Source organism: Salmo salar, chromosome ssa09, assembly GCF_905237065.1.
Source record: "Salmo salar chromosome ssa09, Ssal_v3.1, whole genome shotgun sequence".
Lineage (NCBI taxonomy): Eukaryota > Metazoa > Chordata > Actinopteri > Salmoniformes > Salmonidae > Salmo > Salmo salar.
Genome location: NC_059450.1, coordinates 7,467,587 through 7,494,406, shown reverse-complemented (window position 1 = coordinate 7,494,406; position 26,820 = coordinate 7,467,587). Strand labels below are relative to the sequence as shown.

The following is a 26,820-nucleotide window of genomic DNA, read 5'->3' as shown; positions in this document are numbered from 1 at the left end:
GCTGAGTATGTGTGTATATGTGTTTGTATATGTATGTGTGTAACAGCTGACCCTGAGCAGGACCCACTCCCCTGATGCCTCCAGGCGCCTTGTTGAAGCTTGGGGGTCCTGGCAGCTGCAGGCAGCCAGAGAGGTGCCCCCCACGGTGCCTGTGTGCTTTTGGCAACTTCCGACTCGATACAGAAACAGTTGCAGTGCTCCCACGCTGCCTCTAGCAATAACATGTATCTCAAGTGGATTCACGCGCGTGTGTGTGCATGTGACTGTGCGCTCCTCTTCACACAGAGGCTACATTCTAATCAGGCAACGTTAATGGGCAGACTTCCAAACACTAGCGGTGCTGAGCAAATTTAATATATTACATGTGATGCTGGGTGAATATTTTAAAGCGCACTCCGTAAGATTTCTACATTCAGCTAGACCATTATATCTATGTAATAGCTGTTTGTGTCACTTAATTGATTTCAAAGGAGAAAAGGAACACATTTTTGAAAATAATTGCTGTAGTTTGATGTGTAAGTGGGGCATGCAAAATAATTTACAAGATGATGATGATGATGATAATGATCACACAAATAAATGATCAATCAGACTCCTCACAGTAGGATAGATTCAAAGATGTGTTCACCGATAATATTCTATTCAATACAGACCTATGGAATGGAGTTGTATGAGTTCATGTGTGACTATGATGTGTTCTACACTGTAATGCCCTGGGTTGCATTCCTCTTGTCACACCGTAGAAAAACATTGTGCAACGGGAAAATAAATTGCACCTTTCGTGCCTAATGAACACAACCATCTGGTTTGTCCCCAGGTTTGACAGGACACACTGAGGTGGTGAGGGTGGTCTTCTCCCCCGAGGACATCAGTCTGGAGGAGCTACTCAAGGTGTTCTGGGAGAGCCACGACCCCACTCAAGGTAGCACCTTACACACACACACACACACACATACAGACACACACACACACGATGCACACATACAAAAGAAAAGTTGCCCTCCTCAGACAGGACCCAATCCCGGGGGGCCCAGGGTGTATTAGAGCAGAAGGAAGCATGGCTGTGCGTGTGTGCGTGCGTGCGTGCGCGCACACGTGTGATGGCAGTGGGGGTTGGGTGGGTCTCAGGAGGGTAAGGCAATGACAGACTGTGTTAATGTGTCTGGGAGCCAATCATCCATGAGACTGACGGCGGGGGTAGTTCCATGACTAGGCTTCCGCCAAATAATATAATAATACAAATATATAATAATATAGATTTTGCATGTTTTGGAATATTTTCATTCTGTACAGGCTTCCTTCTTTTCACTCTGTCAATTATGTTAGTATTGTGGAGTAGCTAAAATGTTGTTGATCCATCCTCAGTTTTCTCCTATCACAGCCATTGAACTCTTAACTGTTTTAAAGTCACCATTGGCCTCATGGTGAAATCCCTGAGCAGTTTCCTTCCTCTCTGGCAACTGAGCTAGGAAGGACACCTGTATCTTTGTAGTGACTTGGTGTATTGATACACCATCCAAAGTGTAATTAATAACTTCACCATGCTAAAAGGGATATTCAATGTCTGCTTTTACAATTTTTACCCAATAGGTGCCCTTCTTTGTGAGGAATTGAAAAACCTCCCTGTTCTTTGTGGTTGAATCTGTGTTTGAAATTCACTGCTCAACTGAGGGACCTTACAGATAATTGTATATGTGGGGTACAGAGATGAGGTAGTCATTCAAAAATCATGTTTAACACTATTATTGCACAGAGAGTAACTCATACTGTGACTTGTTAAGCACATTTTACTCCTGAACTTATTTAGGCTTGCCATAACAAAGGGGTTGCATACTTATTGACTCAAGACATTTCAGCGTTTAATTTGTAAGTCATTCGTAACATTTTTGAAAAATATTCCACTTTGACATTATGGGGTAGTGTTTGTAGGCCAGTGACATAAAATCTCAATTTAATACATTTTAAATTAAGGTTGTAACACAACAAAATGTGGAAAAAATCAAGGGGTATGAATACTTTCTGAAGGCGCTGTACACACACACACACACACACACACACGTCACACACACACACACACACACACACACACACACACACACACACACACACACACACACACACACACACACACAGTTCTTCCCATTGTATGTTTGTGAGCGTGCATGCGTGTGTGAGATTTTTGCCTTGCCTCAGTTCAGAAGGGCTTAGTCCCAACAACGTGATGTCGAACTGCATAGCCTCCACCAATCACGGCTAGGATAGCAACATTCCTAGCCAACCAGATACTCCCAGCAGCCTCCTCTTTGTGCCCTGTTTCCATATTCAGTAACACACTTAATCTGGTGAGTTCTCTTGGATGTTGCATAAAGACGTACGTGCATACCCTCAACACAAATGACAAGTTTGTTCTTTCTGTCTGCTCACCAACACCCTCCATTTCTCTTTCTTTCTCTCTCTCTCTCTCTCTCTCTCTCTCTCTCTCTCTCTCACACACACACACTCTACTCTTATACACACACTGCTGTGTCGTAAAATGATCAAACCCTGTATGTGACATCTGCATATGGAAATACTCAAATGTAACGTTTGTTCCTGTGTGGATTCGAAAACTACTGTACTGAGAGCTTTGTAGATTCTCTTGGGCGCATATATGCAGGTACATCATCACACACAATACGTGTTCGCACTCTCAAAACGCACACACACACACACACACACATACATACATACATGAAGAGACGCATACAGATAGACATACACACACACACACACACACACACACACACACAGAGAGCACACGCGCTTGGCTGCTTCAGCAGTTCGTTACTTCCTTGTTAAAAGAGGGACCCAACCCCCTGTTCTCTCAGCGGACCCCGGGGCTCTCAATCTGTCTGGAGGATAAGAGCATCTTATCTCCCCTTCCTTACCCATTCACCCCTCTCCTCTCCCCTTCTCTCCTCTTCTCCTCATTCCCCTCTCCTCTCGTCCCGTCAGCACATCCGCAAAGCAGAGCGGCGCTATGAGTCGACCGCTCCCCCCGAGGCCGTCCCGCTCATCTTCACGCTCCCCTTTTATGTCTTAGTCACTCTCTCCTCTCCTCATCCTCTCTCTCTTCCCCCATCATCAACCCCTACTCTTCATCTTATCCCCCCCCCTCTTTGTCTCCTCTCGTCTGTTTTTTTTTCTCCTTCAACCCTCTTTCTCGTTCTTTCGTACATTTTTTGAAGACATGCCCGCCATGTGTCTGGCTGCCGATGCTGCTGCGTCAGTGAGCAAGGCAACAAAATGGCCGACGCAACCGTTTTCTTCAGAGGATAGCGATGCGCTCGCTGTGTGACTGTTGGAAGTGATAGGCCACAGGCTCCATGTGTCAATTGTTGCAGATAGAAATGGCATGAATACATGTCAGAGAGGCATGTTTGTTCTACATAATGTATCTGAATGTGCCACAATGTTGTGTCCTGCTCAATTGTGGGCCTGTTTATGCTAGCACAGACCTAGGAACCTGTATTTGCATTGATGTATTTTCCATGTTTCTCTTCACTAGGTTCCATTTGTTTCTTTTTTTTCGTTCCGCGAGTTAGCTTATGCATGGACATGCACAGAGGTAAGAGATAGGTTTTGCAGTATATGGTATATAGGGCATATAAGTACGTGAATACCTCCCTCTATGTCCCACACACATGCTGAAGACGGCCAAACAACATCACGGATGTGAATGTCGAGATGATTCCACATAAATCAAATCGCCAAACGCATCAACTAACTGCGGGCCCCTTTTTATTTGATATCTTTCTACCTCCGCCTATAAACCAGTGACATCACACATTCGTCTGCTACCATCCATCCATCCCATCTTACCTCCCCAGCAGGAAAAGACACGCTTCCCTAATGACACACATCTCCCCCCACCACCATATTTTAGGGGAACCCCCTATCTAAAGCGAGACGCCCTCTTGGGGGGGGGGGTGACCTTAACCCCTGCCCCCCCTCCCGCACCCCTCCGTCATGCTGAAAGTGGCCCACTCCCCCTCTCATTACCACGTGTCACTTCATTACTGACGACGGGTAGGGTGACAGGTCGAATTTATGGAGATTGTCTGTGTTGTGTGTTTGTGTGTGTGTGTGTGTGTGTGTGTGTGTGTGTGTGTGTGTGTGTGTGTGTGTGTGTGTGTGTGTGTGTGTGTGTGTGGTAGTAGGTGAGGCCTCCCGGTATGGCGTTAATATCTCATTGAGGAGAGGAATTAGCTTGTGATGAGACACAACAAACAATCACCAGACATGTACCTGGTGAACACCCCCCCCCCCCCCAATAGAAATACACCAGTATGTGGGGATAGGAGGTGGGGGTTTTGTACACACACACACACACACACACACACACACACACACACACACACACACACACACACCCAGACTAGACTGATGCTTGAAGACCCCAAGTGGTGTGTTGTGCATTGATATACTGCTCATATTAGCAGTAGTACATATGGTTGTACAGATAGTAAAAGGACCAAGCTTTATGTTGTTAGTAGTGGTGGGGTGCCTTAGTGTGAAGCAGTAACAGTATGGTTTTATTTAGAGCGCACACACACACACACACACACACACACACACACACACAGGGTCGTGTTATTATAGCGGGAAGACTTGGACTACACAGTGATGAAATCAAATCAAATTGTATTTGTCAGATGCGCCGATTACAAAAGTGTAGACTTTACCGTGAAATGCTTACTTATGCGCCCCTTTCCCAACAACACAGTTAAAAAGTTAGAACATTAACAAATAGAGAAACAGAAAATAGTAACACAATATAATAGCACAATAAAATAACAATAACATGGCTATAGAGAAGAAGTACCAGCAGACAAACAGAGCGTCTTCCCCTGTCTCTCTCCATGATCCTCAGTGTTTATGCATCCGTGCGTCACCCTCAGTCTGCCGGCCCTCTGATGAGCAGCTCTGTTCTACTTTAGCAGGGTTAGCTGAAGGGCTAGCTGTGCCCTCTTCCTCAATGATCCCCTACTCCTAACCCCTACCCTCTCACCTTGCCAGAGAGAGAGAGAGAGAGTGTGTGGGGGAGGGACGGGTGACTGTGTGTTTGTGGGATTGCCATCCTGCTTGTGCACATTTACACGCACATTTCATTGCGTATGGGACCTGAGGGGTCTTTCTTACGTTTTTCTCTCCTGCGCGTCAGCAACGGGTTACGTAAGACAGGAGGCAAAAAATAGCAGCAGTGAGTGGAGTGGTTGGTCTCTGGGTTGGCACGCACACAGCTCAAGCAGTCCCGCGGGCCACAGCGCTACCTGGGTACTGGCTGTTGCTCCAACACTGAGGCTTTAGTGGCACTGCGGCTCTCCTCTCTAGTACTATTGCGTTTCTTTAGAATAGAAGTTTAGAATAGAATACAATTTGAATACTAGCTATGAACGAAGGAGTTTGGCTTGTGTTCAGTGTGTTTCTCTCTAAAATAGAAAAAGTGTTATTGTGTGTGTAGTAGATATTACTGTGGGCTTAGTTAAGCTATTCTTATCACATCGGATAGCCTTACGCCTAATAGGCTTATTTTTTTTATGTGAGTCGATTTGAATAAAGTGGCCTGTGTTGTCTTGGTTCTGTTCTCGGGTGTTAATTATTGCGAGATGTGCATGGCTATGGTGCAGGATTGCATTGGCTTCCTTGCCAATCCATGCGCTCTGTTCTGCTCTGTCCTAGCTGACGACTGTGACACTGACTGACTCAGAGTTGTCCTCGTCTCTGCTCCACTCTCTGCCAGGCACGGAGACATGAGTGTGTGTGTGTACGTATATTTGCGTGCAAAGGCGCGTGGCACTGCCGACAGCAGGGTGAGAAGGGAACTAAAGAGAGGCCAGAGAGGAGGAGAGGAAAAGGGTGAGAAGGAGCGGCTAATCGAAGCACTTTAAGTTGTTAACGGGATAAGGGACTATTCCTGTAAATATGCCAAAGAGGACTTAGCTGGCTGGGTTCGGGGGGGGGGAAGGGGGGGGGGTTGCACGGGGAGGATAAAAGGATAAAGACTGTCGGACGGGGACACATTTACACCATAACACCATCTCCATCAAATGTAGTTTGTTGTCTTTTGGCTTGAGTGTTTAAAACAAAGTGTTAAGCACTGAGGGGCTGAGATGGTGGTGGGGGTGTCTGCCATTTTGTTTTCTGAATTATGGTTCATCATCATTTCGAGTAGACCTTTCTCCCTCTGTGCTCTTCCCTCTTTCCACCCCTACTCCTCGTCCTCCCGTTTGCCTTTTTTAATTTTTTATAGCAGCCGGCGTGCCCCTTAATCTGATTAACTTCTTACCGTTTCATCCACTTTTTTGCCTGCAACTGAAAAACACACAAATCTGTGCATAGTATAAGGCCTACACAAACGTACACACACACACACACACACACACACACACACACACACACACACACACACACACACACACACACACACACACACACACACACACACACACACACACAGACAGACAGAGACCTATGCACACACACTCCTCATCCGGCCACGCAATTTCATCAGAGTGGCAGAGAGAGATGAAAGAAAGAGAGAGAGTGGCAGAGAGAGAAGTACAGGAAAGAGACAGAAAGGAACGAAAGAAAGAAAGAGGAGGCTTTTAGGATGTATCCACATCCAACAACTGCCAGAAGTAGGAAGCTAGCTGCAGGGACTATAGCGTGTACGTATGTGCCGGAGTTAGTGCTGAAAGAGATTTTCTTTCTGGAGAATGGAGAAGTAGGAAATCTCTTGAGGGTTTAAAGCACAACCAAGAGGGCTGTGTACCAAATGGCACCCGATTCCATCTACTTTGGGCCCGGGGCCCATAGGGCTGTGGTCAACGGTAGTGCACCACATAGGGAACAGGGTGCTATTTGGAACGCAGACGAGATGTGTTGTTGGGGAGAGTTATCACTACTAACTAGTAATCTCCCTAGAGCTCAGAAAACAAACTTTTTATCACCCAACTTTTGTTGCTGCATTTTGAGATTTTTTTTTGGGGGGGGGTTCATGTTTTGGGAAGGGGTTCTTTTTTTTTTTTTTAAGGACCCAATTTTAATTAGGGCTTGGTGGTGCGTAGGTTAGGTGGGTGACCTTTTGTGAAATGTGGGGCGGGTGGGGTAACCCCTAGCCCCCTCTACACCCCCCATTATCCCCTCTGTTTTCAGAAGCAAGGCACTCATGAATTATTCAAGAGGAGCAGGGAAGCTCTCATTAATAATTTCTGATGCTCTTTGATGGATGGTGGAGAAAAATAAGGGCCCTTAAAAATAAAGGAGGGGGAAGAGAAGGAAAGAGGGCAAAGATGGGGAGTTTTTAAGTATTAGATAATTTTTTGGGCTCTGAGGAGTTCTTAAAGGAAGAGTAAGAGGGATCAAATGTGACATGATTTACAATATTTAATCGTGATATAGGACGAAGTGTAATGATGCCGTGGATCGTGTCATGTATTCCTTGGTTTCATCATTGTCTCCCTCTACTCCATCACAACCTCCAAAGTGAAAACTATAACATTTTATTTTATTTTATTCCATTCTATTCTGTTCTATTATATTATATTATATTAATTCCATTTAATTATATTATATTTGATTCTAATCCATTCTATTCTATCTGCTCTCCTCCTATATTCATCTCTCCCTCCTTCCCCCTTTTTAAAAAAGTCCCTTTTGCTTCCAAAATATTTGTTTTCAACCGTTTGTCCTCCTGTGTCATGGTGAAAGTCATGTGGGGCATGAAGTGGCAACGGCGATGGTCACTGTGGCGGTGGCTGGTTAGGGACCCTAGGAGGTCACACAGGAAGGTCACGCGGAACGGTCGGCGGCCTTGCAGGACCAGCGCTGGGGCAGCCAATCAGAGAGCGTTGTTGTGCCCTTTGATGAAGGTGTTTTGGCGGCAGCCGTAAGGCTTATCACACTGACGGGAGCTGGGGGTAAGATGGCCTTCATCCAGCCCTGCAGAGAGAGAAGGAGAGAGAGAAAGAGAGGGACAGAGGGAGGGTGAAAAAAAAATATGACGGAGGGATAGAAGGAGAAAGGGATCAGAAGCAGGACAGAGAGTGATAGTGAAAGAACAGATAGGAGAGTGAAATTAAGAGGGAGGGAGGGAGGGAGGGAGGGAGGGAGGGAGGGAGGGAGGGAGGGAGGGAGGGAGGGAGGGAGGGAGGGAGGGATGTGAAGAAGGACCAGAGAGGGGAAAATGGTGAAAGAGGGAGAGAGAGCGAGAGAGAGAGAGAAAGAGAGCAATGAATAGAGGGACAGACTGCCTAAAAGAGACTGATGCCATTCCATGCCAAACGTCCCCCAGGATAGTGGCATTTCAAAAGTAGAAAATAGAAGCAAGCTTTTTGGCCACTTAGCAGTACATATACGGGAGCCAAGTCTTCTCCAACGCGTCTGATGTAAAGCTGATGAAAATATTGACTAGCTGCAGAGCACAGCTTGACAAGCCGTGCTAGCAGACTGAGAATGGGAAACAGATACACTGTCTATCCTCCACTACTGTATCTACAACACAAGAGAAAGAGCTGCACTTTTATAGAAATAGATGTATGGAGATGTTTAAATTGGTAACTCAATGACAAATGTAATTCCTGTTCAGTTGAAATGTTGACTTACAATTTGAATAATCTTTCATACAATATGGAAATTTAGCTAGGTGATGTAGAAAATGTATGCTAAAATCTTGAACAATCAAGTCTGCTCCTTCATGGCAAAAATATGATGTGTATATCACAATATTTGTTAGCACGTCTACTATAATTACCTGCATTGTCTGTCTCGTCTGTTGTGTTTTCAGGAATGAAGCAGCAGGCAGACTATGGAACCCAGTATCGTTCAGCCATTTACACCTCCAGTCCCTCTCAACAGGAGCTGGCTCTCAACACCAGACAAGCCTACCAAGAGGTACTGAAAACCTTCTAACCCTACGCTAACTACACTAACAAACACACACACACATAGACGCATGCACGCGCACACACACCAGTGGCGGTCGGTGCCATTTAAGATGAGGGAGGACGATTATTACAGCATATTGGCCTTATTACAGCATATTGGATGACTGTCATTCATATTCAATTCACCCAGTTCAATGTAACATCGATAGGTTTAGGCTACTACATGATACTCAAATATTCCCTATACCCACCATGAGGTTGCTACAACCTAGCTTATGGATGAAAGTTTACAACGTAGGTACACACAAGTCAAGATCATTTTTTGGGGTGACTGACTGACACATTTAATACCGCCTTGCACACTCTTTCCTGCATCTAGCTGATCTAGGGTGTGATCATTAGTCCAACAATTTGCAAACGAGAGTTTCTATTGGACAAATTCATGTATGTTTATCCCCGTTTCATTCCGTTTGCAAGAGTTTAACAAACATTTTTCAACAGAATCAGTGGAATGGATACACCCCTGATCACACGTAAACACATTTCACTTTCATAGCAGCACATTGTATTCCTTGGAGCATCTAGGCACTCTCCTCCTCTGCATAACAGCTGTCTGTCACCAGGTGAAAAAACCTTTCCAAGCCAAACCATATCATAACCGCTGACCGCTACACACAGCCTACATCGTTGTCACCATATTAGCTAAAGTAATGTCATAATCAACATACTGTAGCTAATAGAACTAACGCGTTAGTAAACCCGCTACAATCATGCAGTAAAGTGTGTACGGTCAGTAAGCAGTTTAGCAGTTACATCTACGGGCCCCGGTGGCAATAAAGGTGTAAAACCAAAAGCTTATCTTGACTTGGAAGAATTCCAGTGTTGGATAGTCATAGCCAGCTAGCTAACATAGCATCCCTCTGTTTGATCTGGGTGTTTGAGTAGGCTAAACTAGCTAGTTGCATTTGCTAGCTAAGTAAGTGAAAGTAAAAAAAAAAAAATCTCTCTCTTGCTTCTTCTTCATTTTTGAAGAAATAAATTTGTTCAAAACTGTTCAACTACCGTCTTTCTCTCTCTTTGAGTCAACTAGTCTCCTGGCACCTACTACCAAAACCCGTTCAAAGGCACTTACATCTTTAGTCTTGCCCATTCACCCTCTGAATGGCACACACACACAATCCATGTATTAATGTCACAAGGCTTAAAAATCCTTCTTTAACCTGTCTCCTTCCCTTCATCTACACTGATTGAAGTGGATTTAACAGGTGACATCAATAAGGAATCATAGCTTTCACCTGGTTAGTCTATGTCATGGATAGACTACACTTCTAACACTTCGCCTCTTACACTAGGATAACAGTTTTGTTTTTTGGCCTAGCACTACATATTAATAAGAATTTATTTATGTATTTTTATTTCACCTTTATTTAACCAGGTAGGCAAGTTGAGAACAAGTTCTCATTTACAGTTAGTTGCGACCTGGCCAAGATAAAGCAAGCAGTTTGACACATACAACAACACAGAGTTACACATGGAGTAAAACAAACATACAGTCAATAATATAGTAGAAAAATAAGTCTATATACAAAGTGAGCAAATGAGGTGAGATAAGGGAGGTAAAGGCAAAAAAGGCCATGGTGGCGAAGTAAATACAATATAGCAAGTAAAACACTGGAATGGTAGATTTGCAGTGGAAGAAAGTGCAAAGTAGAAATAATGGGGTGTAAAGGAGCAAAATAAATAAATAAATAAATACAGTAGGGGAAGAGGTAGTTGTTTGGGCTAAATTATAGATGGGCTATGTACAGGTGCAGTAATCTGTGAGCTGCTCTGACAGCTGGTGCTTAAAGCTAGTGAGGGAGATAAGTGTTTCCAGTTTTAGAGATTTTTGTAGTTCGTTCCAGTCATTGGCAGCAGAGAACTGGAAGGAGAGGCAGCCAAAGGAGGTATTGGCTTTGGGGGTGACCAGTGAGATATACCTGCTGGAGCGCGTGCTACAGGTGGGTGCTGCTATGGTGACCAGCGAGCTGAGATAAGGGGGAACTTTACCTAGCAGGGTCTTGTAGATGACCTGGAGCCAGTGGGATTGGCGACGAGTATGAAGCGAAGGCCAGCCAACGAGAGCGTACAGGTCGCAGTGGTGGGTAGTATATGGGACTTTGGTGACAAAACGGATGGCACTGTGATAGACTGCATCCAATTTATTGAGTAGGGTATTGGAGGCTATTTTGTAAATGACATCGCCGAAGTCGAGGATCGGTAGGATGGTCAGTAGAGAATAATAATAAGAATAAGAATAATAATGAATAATAATGAACTCATCATCAAGCTTTGATTATTTGAACCAGTTGTGTAGTGCTAGCGCAAAAACCAGGGTCTCCAGGAACGAGTTTGGGAAATACTAGTTTAAACAAACCTAAATGTCTGCTTTACGTTGACATTACGTCATTATTAGTGTGCCGCTGTGTAAAAGTGCCGCTGTGTAAAAACACGGAATACTTTTTGCTCCTCAGGTTCACTTGTCTCCAGCAAGTCATGATTCATTGCTAGCAAATGATAACCCTTCAATATCATAGAACCACTTGCAGTCATCACCAAAGTAGCCATGTTATGGTACAGACGCACCGAGAAATCTTACTGCCGATAGGTACTTACTGTAGCACCGTAGGAGGCCGTTCGCAATGCTCGTCAGTGGTCGAGAACTTGACTTTGAGCCAATCAGAGAACACAAACCTCCACATGGGAAAGCCGACAGAAGTGACAAGGAAAAAAAGAGGGCACTTTTTCCCAGTGTTATCCAACCCCTATTTCATTTACATTTTAGTCATTTAGCAGACGCTCTTATCCAGAGCTACTTACAGTAGTGAATGCATACCTTTCATGCATTATTTGTCTTTTTATTGAATATATATATATATATATATATATTTATTTTTTTTCTTTGTACTGGCCTCCTGTGGGAATCGAACCCACAACCCTGGGGTTGCACACACCATGCTGGCGTTGCAAACACCATGCTCTACCAACTGAGCCACAGGGAAGGCTTTCTCAAGAATTGTTTTAACTAAAACAATAAAGCCTTATAATACGTCTTTACATCTTACATCTAGCTAAGGATTTTTGTGCTTGAAGGATTTTTTTTGTTAGGTTCAGTTTGATAATGTGCACCAGGCAGTCACACACACTTCATATGAAACAAATGGGGTGGTAAGTGCAGCACAATGCACACAACACTAAATGCTTTACCAAGCTGGTGATATATCAAGATTTTGATGAAGTAATGTAATTCACTCTCCATTATTCCATGGTTAGTGCTATCCAGGATCCTTGGGACATCCCTATCCTGAACCTTAAACTGAAAAATAACCCTTACCTAACCTTAACCCTTACATTAACCATTTTCAATTTCAAGGATTCCCACTTAGCATTATCCCTTCCTGCTTGCTAGCTAACATTAGCTAAATGGTTAGCAACGCCATTTAGCACAATGTAGCTAGGTACTGCACCGACTCTCTACAGTTAACAGGAAGCCTAATTCAAAAACAAATCCATTGTGATTTAATTATAATGATGCTAGTTATCTAGTTGAGGCCATCTGGTTAGTATCAACAAGGGCTTACTACATATTCTAGCTAGGTAGCAACAATGTTAGAACAGCTGCTAATTAGCTTAATAGCCACAGGCACAAGTCAACAAGCCACAGCCACCTTGTGGCCTGGAGTATTTAAACAAAGCAAATTGGAGGTAGAACTGTTTGTTCTATGTGAACAACAAAAAGTTAACTTCCAACAATCTGGGCAGAGGTGGTAAGTACCTATCGGCAGTCAGATTTCTAATTGTGTCTGACCCTTTAGTCTACCGAGGTGCCATTTTGGGCCTCTCCGCATCCGTTGCACTGAGGAGACAGTGAAATGCTTGACACAGCAGAGGCCTCAGCAGGGTTTGTGACTGAGCGGGACTCTGTTGTCCCTCTTGTTTTCTGTTGAGTCAGGTCACTGGGCTCTTGGCTGACACTGAGGTTACAGAGGTGACAGGGCATGTCCTACTGTCCTTCTGTGACAGTCTGGACGGATAGACGGACCTAGCCCTCCACCCCCCTCGTCCCTTGGGTTCTGGGGGGGGTCATGATATATGTGTGTGTGGTGGTTCCTGGGGTGTGAGGTTCATGTGTGTGGGGGGGGGGCTCAGCAACCTTTTGACAGCCCTTCAGTCTCGGCTCTGTGATCTGATTGCGTCCCCCTCCTAGCTCCCCTCGTCCCCTCTCTTTGGTCCCAGCTGCAACCCCTGCCTGACATTTGACCCCTGCCCAAGGCCAAGGCTGGGGGGGTGGCTGTCACAGCAACCTGACAGCCCACCCGTCCATGACCACTGACCCTGGGAGCGATCAGTTACCATGGCAATCTCATTCCCATCATTTCCTATGAATCCCATTTAGGATGGTATAGAGGAGGGAATACATGTGCATCTCAGAGTCGGTTTGGATAGATAGATAGATAGATAGAGAGAGAGAGAGAGAGAGAGAGAGAGAGAGAGAGAGAGAGAGAGAGAGAGAGAGAGAGAGAGAGAGAGAGAGAGAGAGAGAGAGAGAGAGAGAGAGAGAGAGAGAGAGAGAGAGAGAGAGAGAGAGAGAGAGAGAGAGAGAGAGAGAGAGAGAGAGAGAGAGAGAGAGAGAGAGAGAGAGGCGCAGGGTGTCAATCTAAGATAGGGTGAATAGGTGAGATGGCTTGTTTCACAAACTGGCCTCCAGTACAAAAGGTCAGGGCTTTAGAAGCTAACTGTTAACCCCAGTCATTGTCATTGAGAGATGTTTATCGTTGCATACCTTAATGAATAGAACCCTGCCATAGAAGGACTTCCGTCTCTCTATGATAACTTAAATGGTTAGTCTTTTCTATATACCTCAAGTCCTCATTCGTACAGCGCCAAGCACATCTGATGGATTTCAAAGAATCTGTCCGTTACATAATAGCTGATGTAATGTGAAATGACTATTGCTCTGCCATCTCATTACGATGTGTGTGTGTGTGTGTGTGTGTGTGTGTGTGTGTGTGTGTGTGTGTGTGTGTGTGTGTGTGTGTCCCCCCTAAAAGCACATCCTCATCCTTGGAGAGATGTGGTTGGCTTGGCAATAGGTACTAGAGGCTGCCCAAGATTCTGCCACACGCACAGACGCACGTACACACAGCCCAATGAATAATTAACCCTTACAAGGCTCCTTCCTTTTGCAGGGCTTTCAGTTTCTTAACTTCGGTACAGCGGCACAAAAAAGATAGTGTGCGTATTTAGAGCAACAACAAAAAATAGAGAGGCAGAAAAGCTTGTTTAAGCGTGAGAAGAGGGGAGGGCATGGAGGAGAGGAGAGGGGGGATGAGGAGAGGAGGTGGAGAATTCACTATAATGAAATTTGAAATGTGCGGAACATCAAAGACTTCTGGAGCAGCGCTGCTGTGCTAAGGAGCACCATAACGCTACCCCCCCCCCACACACACACACACACTCTCTCTCTCTCCTGTCTTTCCCTCTCCCTCAATCCCTCTACATTTCTCTCTCTTTCTCCATCTCTCTATCTCTCTCCATCTCTCTCTATCTCTCTCTCTCTCCATATCTCTCCCTCTCTCTCTCCTGTCTTTCCCTCTCCCTCAATCCCTCTACATTTCTCTCTCTCTCTCCATCTCTCTCTATCTCTCTCTCTCTCCATATCTCTCCCTCTCTCTCTCCTGTCTTTCCCTCTCCCTCAATCCCTCTACATTTCTCTCTCGCTCCATCTTCTCTCTCTTTCTCCTCTCCTTCTCTCTCCCTCTCTCTCTTCCTTTTCATATTTTATCTTTCTTCATCTCTCTCTCTCCTGCACTGTCTCTCCTGAGCTAGGGGGAAGAAAGGAGGGATGGGAGGGTTTGATTAGGGGGAGAAGCGTGGCGGCGGGGGAATGGGGTGAGGTGGGCTAGGGGGTTTGTAGGAAGTTGGGGGAGGGTGTGACCGCGTTCCGTTCTGTGTGTAGAACAATGGTTTTTAACAAGCCAGCCAGAGTGCATTGAGTGAGTGAGTGTGTGTGTGTGTGTGTGTGTGTGTGTGTGTGTGTGTGTGTGTGTGTGTGTGTGTGTGTGCGCCTGCGTCCATGCGTGTGTGCACCTTTGTGTGTGTGTGCGTGTGTGTGCCTGCGTATGTGATTGGAGCCTTGGTGAAGCAAGTGTGCCCTCTGATAAGAGAGCCTGGCTTAAAGAGCTGTGTGTGTGTGTGGGGGGGGAGAAACCCAGGCGTTCTTCAGTGGGGGCAGAACTGCAGCTCTTTTCGGGGCTCTAACAGTGCGCCAAAATGCAAACTCCTTCCGCTTGAGTTATGTTATAGGAAGAAACAAAAATATTGTGCTCTTTTACAGTCACTAAGGAATGCCTTATCCAATTCGTCACCTTGGTTTGGTCCATAAAACTCCTGTCTTTCCTTATGTGTGGTCTTTGACTATGTGCCTGTCTGTGTGTGTCCATGTATGTGTCTACCTACAGTTGAAGTCGGGAGTTTACATACACTTAGGTTGGAGTCACTAAAACTTGTTTTTCAACCACTCCACAAATTTCTTGTTAACAAACTATAGTTTTGGCAAGTCGGTTAGGACATCTACTTTGTGCATGACACAAGTCATTTAAAAAAAATAGTTTACAGACAGATTATTTCACTTATAATTCACTGTATCACAATTCTAGTGGGTATGTTGACTGTGCCTTTAAAAAGCTTGGAAAATTCCAGAAAATGATGTCATGGCTTTAGAAGCTGCTGATAGGCTAATTGACATCATTTGAGTCAATTGGAGGTGTACCTGTGGATGTATTTCAAGGCCTACCTTCAAACTCAGTGCCTCTTTGCTTAACATCATGGGGAAATCAAAAGAAATCAGCCAAGACCTCAGAAGAAAAAAAAATTGTAGACCTCCACAAGTCTGGTTCATCCTTGGGAGCAATTTCCAAATGCCTGAAGGTGGCACATTCATCTGTACAAACAATAGTATGCAAGTATAAACACCATGGGACCACGCAGCCGTCATACCGCTCAGGAAGGAGACGCTTTCCGTCTCCTAGAGATGAACGAGATGATTCTGGAGGAAACAGGTACAAAAGTATCTACATCCACAGTAAAACGAGTCCTATATCGACGTAACCTGAAAGGCCGCTCAGCAAGGAAGAAGCCACCGCTCCAAAACCGCCATAAAAAAACAGACTACGGTTTGAAACTGCACATGGGGACAAAGATCATACTTTTTGGAGAAATGTCCTCTGGTCTGATGAAACAAAAATAGAACTGTTTGGTCATAATGACCATCGTTATGTTTGGAGGAGGGAGGCTTGCAAGCTGTAGAACACCATCCCAACCGTGAAGCACGGGGGTGTCAGCATCATGTTGTGGGGGTACTTTGCTGCAGGAGGGACTGGTGCACTTCACAAAATAGATAGCGTCATAAGGAAGGAAAATTATGTGGATATATTGAAGCAACATCCGAAGACATCAGTCAGGAAGTTAAGGCTTAGTCGCAAATGGGTCTTCCAAATGGACAATGACCCCAAGCATACTTCCAAAGGTGTGGCAAAATGGCTTAAGGACAACAAAGTTCTGTCAGGAGGAATGGGCCAAAATTCACTCAATTTGTTGTGGGAAGGTTGTGGAAGGCTACCCAGAACGTTTGACCCAAGTTAAACAATTTAAAGGCAATGCTACTAAATACTAATTGAGTGTATGTAAACTTCTGACCCACTGGGAATGTGATGAAAGAAATAAAGCTGAAATAATTAATTCTCTTTACTATTATTCTGACATTTCACATTCTTTAAAATAAAGTGGTGATCCTAACTGACCTAAAACAGGGAATTTTTACTTGGATTAAATGTCAGGAATTGTGAAAAACTGAGTTTAAATGTATTTGTCTCAAGTGTATGTAAACTTCCAACTTCAACTGTATGTCCTTGCACCACGTTGTGTCTCAGCATACTCTTGAGTTGAACTATCAGTGATATATATATATATATCTCTATTATCCCCATAGTCTGTATTTCATCTCACACACACTCACGCATCTTAGTCCTACTTATCCACCCTCTAGTTTATAACCGCCACAATGAAAAAGGCTCTGAATGCTACTAAAATCCCCTACCGTTCACTATCGAACATGCAAAACCCATGCAGGTAACACATGCATATACTTGCGTGCATTCATATGTACATATACAGGATAAGTATTTCGAAAGTCATGCATAAGTAGAAATTAAAGGAGTGTTCATAGGTGAGCTGCGTGATATCGCAGCGTGCAGCTGGAGTGCTGTGGCTGTGAAAAAGCACAACCACGCTTGCTGGTGTCTCGCTGCCTCCCTAACAAAATGTAGGACCGCACTCTGGCTGCAGATTAGAGAGGCAACCTAAAATGGATGCCTGACCCGGTCTGTGAGTGGGATGAGCGGAGAAGCGTGCACACACTCTTCATCCTACGTGCACAGATGCGCACTCACACATACTCACACACACAGAAATGAGCATGCACACTCACACTCTCACAGAGGATACACAGAACTGAGCACCCACTCACACGGCAAATGTACTTTACATATAGTACTAGTCAAAAGTTTGGACACACCTACTCATTCCAGGGTTTTTCTTTATTTTGACTATTTCCTACATTGTAGAATAATAGTGAAGACATCAAAACTATGAAATAACACATATGGAATCATGTAGTAACCAAAAAAGTGTTAAACAAATCAAAATATGTTTTATATTTGAGATTCTTCAAAGTAGCCACCCTTTGCCTTGATGACAGCTTGGCACACTCTTGGCATTCTCTCAACCGGCTTCATCAGATAGTCACCTGGAATGCATTTCAATTAACAGGCGTGCCTTGTTAAAAGTTAATTTGTGGAATTTCTTTCCATCTTAATGCATTTGAGCCAATCAGTTGTGTTGTGACAAGGTGGGGTTGGTATACAGAAGATAGCCCTATTTGGTAAAAGACCAAGTCCATATTAAGAACAGCTCAAATGAGCAAAGAAAAACGACAGTCCATCATTACTTTAAGACATGGAGGTCAGTCAATCTGGAAAATTTCAAGAACTTTGAAAGCGCTATGATGAAACTGGTTCTCATGAGGACCGCCACAAAAAGGAAGACCCAGAGTTACCTCTGCTGCAGAAGATACGTTCATTAGAGTTAACTGCAGCCCAAATAAATGCTTCACAGAGTTCAAGTAACAGACACATCTCAACATCAACTGTTCAGAGGAGACTGTGTGAATCAGGCCTTTCTTCATTGTCGAATTGCTGCAAAGAAACCACTACTAAAAGACACCAATAAGAAGAGACTTGCTTGGGCCAAGAAACACAAGCAATGTACATTAGACTTGTGTCCAAATTTGAGATTTTTGGTTCCAACCGCCGTGTCTTTGTGAGACACAGAGTAGGTGAACGGATGATCTCCGCATGTGTAGTTCCCACCGTGAAGCATGGAGGAGGAGGTGTGATGGTGTGGGGGTGCTTTGCTGGTGACACTGTCTGTGATTTATTTAGAATTCAAGGCACGCTTAACCAGCATGGCTACCACAGAATTCTGCAGCGATACGCCATCCCATCTGGTTTACACTTTGTGGGACTATCATTTGTTTTTTAACAGGACAATGACCCAACACACCTCCCAGCTGTGTAAGGGCTATTTGACCTAGAAGGAGAGTGATGGAGTGCTGCATCAGACGACCTGGCCTCCACAATCATCTGACCTCAACCCAATTGAGATGGTTTGGGATGAGTTGGATCGCAGAGTGAAGGCCAACATGTACTCAGCAACTCCTTCAAGACTGTAGGAAAAGCATTCCAGGTGAAGCTGGAGAGTGTGCAAAGCTGTGCAAAACAAGACTGTGCAAAGCTGTCATTAAGGCAAAGGGTGCCTACTTTGAAGAATCTTTGTTTAACACTTTTTTGGTTACTGCATGATTCCATATGTGTAGAAAATAGAAAATAGTTAAAATAAAGAAAAACCCTTGAATGAGTAGGTGTGTCCAAACTTTTGACTGGTACTGTATATGATGTGCGCTGTCAGTTCACTGTTCCCATAAAGAACAAAGTCCATAATCGGTTTTCTCCTCTTGTCGGATTTCCTTTTTGGAGCCATTTTGTCACGACGCAGCTTTCCTTTTTATTTTGCTCATGCACCGACACACTCCATTCCTCGATATATGTGAGGAGAAGGGTGTGTGTGTGTGTGTGTGTGTGCGTGTGTGTGTGGGGGGGTATCACTAGAGGTACATTGGAGAGTAAGGATACACAAACATACACACACTCAAAAGTGTTCTTGGCTCTGTCGCTGTCCCGAACCTGTCAGGAGAAAACATTAATAGTCAGGCCTCTAAAGTTTCTTCTCTCTACTCCGTTTCTCTGTCCTCCTTTTTTCCCAGAAAAACAGTGAAGAGCAGGGGGCTCACCTATTCCTCTCTTATTTGCCGTTACCTCTCCCTGCCTATCCATCTCCATGCCCCTCTCCTCTTCGTCACCCTCTTTCAATCTCCCCCCCCTCACTCAGGTCATTTGGTGCGCTGTCATGGTTGCTCTCTTTGTCTATCTGGATAACAATTGTGTCGAACCTCTCCCTTCCCTTCGTCTTTCAGCTATTATTTTGCTGTTGATCCTCTACATAGGGAAGGATTCCCCAACTGGCGGCCCGCAGGATTTTATTGGCCCAGAAGTTTTCAGAGCAAAAATAAATAAATATATATATATATATATATATATATATATATATATATATATTTTATTTGAATGTTTTATTGTTGGACAAAAAAACGGTAAAAACAGCAGCTAATCAGCTCCATGTAATTTGAATTTTCGAAATCTGTTCCAAAGTATTCACACACATAATAGAGATATATATGTGACCGTATACAAATGCAAGCAAGGTTTGAAATTATTATGTTTTAGTCAAACGTTATACAGTGCTTTCGGAAAGTATTCAGACCCCTTAGCTTTTTCCACGTTTTGTTATTTTTTCAGCAATCTTCACACAACACCCGATAATGACAATACAAAAAAACTGAAATACCTTATTTCCATAAGTATGTTACTCGAAATTGAGGTCAGGTGCATGCCGTTTCCATTGATCATCCTTGAGATGTTTCTACAACTTGATTGGAGTCCACCTGTGGTAAATTCAATTGATCGGACATGATTTGAAAAGGTACACACCTGATGATGGATAAGGTCCCACAGTTGACAGTGCATGTCAGAGCAAAAACCAAGCCATGAGGTCGAAGGAATTGCCCGTAGAGCTCCGAGACAGGAATGTGTTCAAGGCACAGATCTGGGGAAGGGTACCAAAACATTTATGCAGCATTGAAGATCCAAAAGAACACAGTGGCCTCCATCATCCTTAAATGGAAAAGTTTGTAACCACCAAGACTCTTCCTAGAGTTGGCCGCCCGTTCAAACTGATCAATCGGGAGAGAAGGGCCTTGGCGATGGTCACTCTGACAGAGCTCTAGAGTTCCTCTGTGGAGATGAGAGAACCTTGCAATAGGACAACCATCTCTGCAGCACTCCACCAATCAGGTGTTTATGGTAGAGTGGCCAGACGGAAGCCACTCCTCAGTAAAAGGCACATGACAGCCCGCTTGGAGTTTGCCAAAAGGCACCAAAACACTCTCAGACCATGAGAAACAAGATTCTCTGGTCTGATGAAACCAAGATTGAACTTGGTTTCATCAGAATACCAAGCGTCACGTCTGGAGGAAACCTGGCATCATCCCTACGGTGAAGCATGGTGGTGGCAGCATCATGCTGTGGTGATGTTTTTCAGCAGCAGGGACCGGGAGACTAGTCAGGATCGAGGCGAAGATGAACGGAGCAAAGTACAGAGAGATCCTTGATGAAAACCTGCTCCAGAGCACTCAGGACCTCAGACTGGGGTGAAGGTTCACCTTCCAACAAGAAAACGACCCTAAGCACACAGCCAAGACAATGCAGGAGTGGCTTCAGGACAAGTCTCTGAATGTCCTTGAGTGTCCCAGCCAGAGCCCGGACATGAACCTGATCAAACATCTCTGGAGAGACCTGTTAATAGCTGTGCAGCGACACTCTCCATCCAACCTGACAGAGCTTGAGAGGATCTGCAGAGAAGAATGGGATAAAGTCCCCAAATACAGGTGTGCCAAGCTTGTAGCGTCATACCTAAGAAGGTACTTCAACAAAGTACTGAGCAAAGTGTCTGAATACTTATGTAATTCTGATATTTGAGTAGTTTTTATAAATTAGCAAAAATGTGTCACTATGGGGTATTGTGTGTAGATTGATGAGGGAAAAAATTATAATTTTAGAATAGGGCTGTAACGTAACAAAATGTGGAAAAAGTCAATGGGGTCTGAATACTTTCACTGTATCTTTTTGGGCTTTGTGCAGTCACTTTGCAGTCTACAAATTATGACCATCTGCTCCAGAAAAAATTGTCCCGCGGCTGAATGTAGTTGATGATCCCTGACATAGGGCATCTCTAACATGTCAGGTGCATCATATTATAATATTATATCACAATGAGGTATTGCTTTTCAAGACATTTTTTTAGAAGATATTGTAGAGTGCATTGTGTGAAGATGAGAATATAGGTGTATTTTTTTTTCGAGCAACCTTTATTTGATTGAGTAACGTATTTTTATTGTAGTAACATTATTATGGATGCTGTGTGCTCTGATTAGATATTATGGTATGTCATTTATCTGTGAAGCATTACCCAGAAGAGGACTGGGGGAAAAAAGGAACAATCCTTTAGCTTGCTTTTGACAGAACCGTCAACCATGTTTTTTAAAAGATTGCATAAATGACAATGTCCATGGTGAGGGCAAAACTCCTCTAATAATGTCCTACTGATGACTCAATGTGTTTGTGTGTGTCACTCTCTCTTTCTGTCTCTCTTTCTGTCACTCTCTCTGTCTTTCTCGCTCTTTTTGTCTCTTTTGCTCTCTTTCTCTCTCTCAACAGCGTGGGCCTTCCGAAGTAGAAATAGAGAGAATACAGTAGAGAAATAGAGAGTGAACCTTTTCTTTTTCTTACTCGGTGTGTCACATTTTATTTGTGTCTCTCTCTAGCGGTGGGGGTGGGTGGGGGGTCTCTTGCGTTCTCGCTTGACTGGAGCGACGGTGAAGCTCGCTCTCCGCGGTCCTCCCGTAGTCACACGGGAGAGAGACGCGCTCGCTCGGCCATAGTGTCTTTGACAGCCAAGCCTTTCCGACAGGCGTGAAGATGGGCTGACTGAGCTAGCTCGCAATGCAGGACTCACTGGGGCTAGTGTAGCGCTAAGGTGCCCTGCACTCAAAGACTATTCAGTCAGATCCATTGCTAACACTAGCGCTAGCTGATTCTCCAGCCGCAGTGAGCATTGCTGATCTACTACGGCGTTTTGACACGACGTGACTGCATGCATTCTGATTTATGGGCTCAAAATGGCTGCCGTATTGTGACTTGCATTGGAGTCAGGCTTAAGAGTGTAGCCTATTCCTTCTCTGTTATCAGGCCATTGCTTGGACATTGTATTCCTCTCATATAAAAGCGAACCTCTAATGTATCTGATGCCCTGGGGCTTTCTGTCTTTAATGAGTGGGTAGTAGGACTATTTATAGCCCGGAAAAGCTGCCCTCCATTGTAAAATATGCAAAGGGTGGGCAATCCCTTTGCAGCTTTCGTTGGGGAATGTGTATATTATAACAGTGCATTTGCCATAGGCATATCCTACATTTGATATAAGTGTAATGCTTTTTGACCCTCAACTTCTCCAAATGTGGCGTTTGATTTTGATGTGATGTCAGTCAGAAATATCTAATCTGAAACCGTATTGGCCAGTGAGGACCGATGATCTTGAATCCTGTTTTGAATGTGCTCTAGTTCGAAATTATCCTTGGGCTACAGATCTAGGATCAACTTACCTCCCCAAATACTAACCTTAACCACTCCATCAAAATCAGCCTGTTTTCTGGGGCAGTCAGTGCTTTGATATAGAGAGAGAACCACCTCGGCATCACCTCCAGCACAATTCCACTCTAAATTCTTCACTGCTGCCTTGTGGCTGAAGACTGGTACTGCATGTTGCGGTTTTATTCTTTCTCCCTGACAAATAAGAGACGAATACTGCTCTGTAGCAGTACAATGTCTTCTCGGACTTTCCAATGTGTTTTGAGAACGAGGCCAAGAAAACGAGGATGCAAAGAATCAAGGAAGGATGAAGTGATCCCTTGTGTCGGTGAACAATCCAGCACACCTTAGAATTATTGTTTGTTAGGGTCTCCAGAGTGCTAATCTTTAAATGTATTTTGTGGTGGAAGGAAGCCGTGTGTTTTGCTGCAAAGGAGTAATCCCTCAGCAGGTAGTGTGTTTGAATCCTGCTCTCGAGGTGCTTACACCATGCTGCAACACTTATGGAGAGCACAAAGCAACCAGCAACTCTTTCATGCTTTGTCCCAGAGCGCAAGGAACAAGAGCCAACGCTATAGAGAAACAGAGTCTGTTTCATGTGTCAATCAATCAATCACGCTGCTTTCTAAGTCAGAGAGCAGATCCATTATCTTTGAAAAAGTGCACTTGGTTCATGTTCTGGGCATATTGTAGCAAAACATTTCAAAATGTTGTGCAATGGAAAACTAAAATGAGCAGTTTTGCACCATTTCAGATTATTTTCTTACATTTTCTGACTAGTAAACAAAACCTTGAAGCCGGTTTGTAGCTGTTGTTATGATTAGGACAATTCCTGACCATGTAACCTGACTAATTCCTCAAAAACCGGAATCTAGAATTTTTCCTGGTCAGGTCACATGGTCAGGAAGGAAATCTCCTGGCTCCATTCATGATACATTTCTTGTATTTTGATCTTGTGTCCATTTCAGGTGTTATCTGAGAAGGGCTATGGATCCATCACCACAGAGGTTCTAGAGGGCCAGGAGTTCTTCTACGCGGAAGACTATCTCCAGCAGTACCTGAAGAAGGTTCCCAAGGGCTACTGCTGTCTGAAGGGGACCGGGGTGAACTGTCCCATCGGAGCTGAAGCAGACGATGACAAAGACGAGCTGTGAAAAGAGAGAGAGAGAGAGAAAGAGAGAGAGAAAGAGAGAGAGCGAGAGAGAGCAAGAGAGAGAGCGCGAGAGAGAGAGCGAGAGAGAGAGCGAGAGAGAGCGAGAGAGAGAGAGAGAGAGAATGGAATACAAGGTGGATGGAATACAAGGTGGGTTTTTCGCAGATCTGAGTTTGTCGCTATCAAGGTGGAAATCACGCTTTTGAATTTTCCTGCTTCATATAGTCTCTTTATGGCCAAGTTAGGAGACTTGTTTGGACAATCTTGACTTTCTATAAACAATCAGAAATAGGTATGGGTTAAAAAAAAAATTCCACTCCCTAAAGGTTTTCTGAACTCGCTTAGCATTGTGTTAATTTGGCTAATTGGCTAAATCATTTCAAAAGTATTTAGCAATCTCTATGAACGCTATTGTATACAATGATAATTGTTTTTTTTTTTAAGTTGAAATTGAAGTGTTGCAATTCAATATAGCCCATATCAAGGTTATTTTATTATTATATTGGTGCATGATGCCGTGAGACCTCTTTGTATGCGAGGCTGAAGTACTGATAGAAATCCACAAGATGGCAATAGATACCAACAAACTTAACCTCTCAACAAAACCGCTTCAGGATTTCATTCCATCCACTCAATGTGACATCCTCACCCTTTAGGGCTATCTTCCATTAAGAGAGATGCTGGCCCATGTTAACTCCATTGCTTTCCAAAGTTGTGTCAAGTTGGCTGGATGTCCTTTGCGTGGTGGACCATTCTCAATACGCACTGGAAGCTGTTGAGCGGGAAAAACCCAGCAGTGTTGCAGTTCTTGACACAAACCGGTGTGCCTGGCACCTACTCCCTACTCCCATACCCCGTTCAAAGGCACTTACATTTTTTTGCCTTGCCCATTCACCCTCTGAATGGCACACATACACAATCCATGTCTCAATTGTCTCGAAGGCTTAAATCCTTCTTTAACCTGTCTCCTCCCCTTCACCTACACTGATTGAAGTGGATTTAACAAGTCACATCAATAAGGGATTATAGCTTTCACCTGGTCAGTCTATGTCATGGAAAGAGCAGGTATTCATTATGTTTTGTACACTCAGGCTTATGTGTGAGAGCATCCCTGGTTTTCAGCTAAACAAAATCAAATCAACGTTTATTGGTCGAGTACACAGTTCAGCAGATGTTGTAGTGGGTGCAGCGAAATGCATATGTTACGGGCTCCTTACAATGCCGTATAATGTTTTTTAAAAAAGCACACAGGGCCTCCTGAGTGGTGCAGTGGTCTAAGACACTGCATTGAGGGCTAGCTGTGCCACTAGAGAACCTGGTTCGTGTCCAGGCTCTGTCGCAGCCGGCCACGACCGGGAGACCCATGGGGCGGCGCACAATTGGCCCAGCATCGTCCGGGTTAGGGAAAGGTTTGAGTGGCAGCGCACTAGCGATTCCTGTGGCGGGGCGGGCGCAATGCACACTGACACGGTCGCCAGGTGCACGTGTTTCCTCTGACACATTGGTGCGGCTGGATTCCGGGTTAAGCGGGCATTGTGTCAAGAAGCAGTGCAGCTTGGCTGGGTTGTGTTACGGAGGATGCACGGCTCTCAACCTTCACCTCTCCCGAGTCCGTACGGAAGTTGCAGCGATGGGACAATTGAAATAAATGAATTAGGCCCTAATCTATGGATTTCACATGACTGAGAATAGAGTTGCATATCAGATGCATACTTTTTTCACGCAGGAAAAAAAGATAAAACGCATAAAAAAATATCTTGCTGCGTTTTGTAAAAACAGATCTAAAATGCTTCCAATTGTAATTTATGCTCGTTATCAGACTAATTGTGTGCTTCAGTTGCACTTCTAAACTCAGCAGACAGTGTTCCGACTGATGTGTAGCTTCTTTTAAAATGCAAGATTAACTTTAAGCAAAACATTAAGGAAATGTAGCTGGCTTTCTATTACAGCCCTAAACATTAGAAATATGATGGCCATACATAGTAATGCAAAAAATACCTTGCCTTTTTCATTGTAAGCTCATTTACTTGTGTGGCTGCCAGCCAAATAGCGTTGCACTTCTATTGTCATCTGATGAAAATGAAGCTATTTTATGTTGAATGTGTTGCACTGATGTATTTTCTGTGAAGGAAAACTGTAGTTGCACATCCCTTATCACTCTATTGAAGCAACAAAAAAAACACAGTTGACTTTCAATATAAAACGTGACCGCTGTCAATACACAGCTGGTCTCACCTGCTCCTGCTTTCTACTGTTGTGCTATTTACAAACAAACACGTGACTGGCTCAACTGTGCTGGGGAACTAAGTAAGCTTCATAAATGCAAAATAATGTGACAGATAAAAATGAAGTATGTGATCTTTATCTCCTAACGTATTGCATAAGTTGACTGCAGGTATTTACTTAAAAAAAATAGCTACAAATATGAAATGTATATAATGTATTGAAAAACTTCAAATAAATATTTTCAACAGTATTGAAAAACCATCCGTGGCTATTTCCAAATACCCCAATATACAGTCTATACAGAATACCGCCCAAGCCTAGTATGTTCGGCAGTAGATATATTAGAGTAAGCTATGTCAAAATCCAGTATATAAATAAATAAATAAATATGTATAAATGTATGTGTATAAACAGTATAACTAAATATAAAGTACAGTAGTACAAATATTTGAATGAGCTACAGTATGTCGGGAATGCAGTATTTAAATACTCAGTGTGAAACGGGAAGTGTCCAGTGGTTCAATGTCTCTATGACATGGGACAGCAGAGTTGGCTGTGTGGGAGTGTGTGTGAATTTATGTATGTGCGTGTGTTTATG

General features: G+C 43.9%; 1 protein-coding gene across 1 annotated transcript in view; it reads left to right on the top strand.

Moving 5' to 3' along the window:
* The window catches only part of msrab (methionine sulfoxide reductase Ab), a 46,565-nt gene extending 20,093 nt beyond the window's left edge, over nucleotides 1–26,472 (top strand). Inside the window, exons 4-6 of the mRNA XM_014210110.2 lie at nucleotides 818–922; nucleotides 8,828–8,934; nucleotides 23,812–26,472. Coding sequence (XP_014065585.1) covers nucleotides 818–922; nucleotides 8,828–8,934; nucleotides 23,812–23,997 — 398 coding nt within the window. The 3' untranslated portion in view covers nucleotides 23,998–26,472. The remainder of the gene's footprint in view (nucleotides 1–817; nucleotides 923–8,827; nucleotides 8,935–23,811) is intronic.
* Nucleotides 26,473–26,820: the final 348 nt, after the last annotated feature.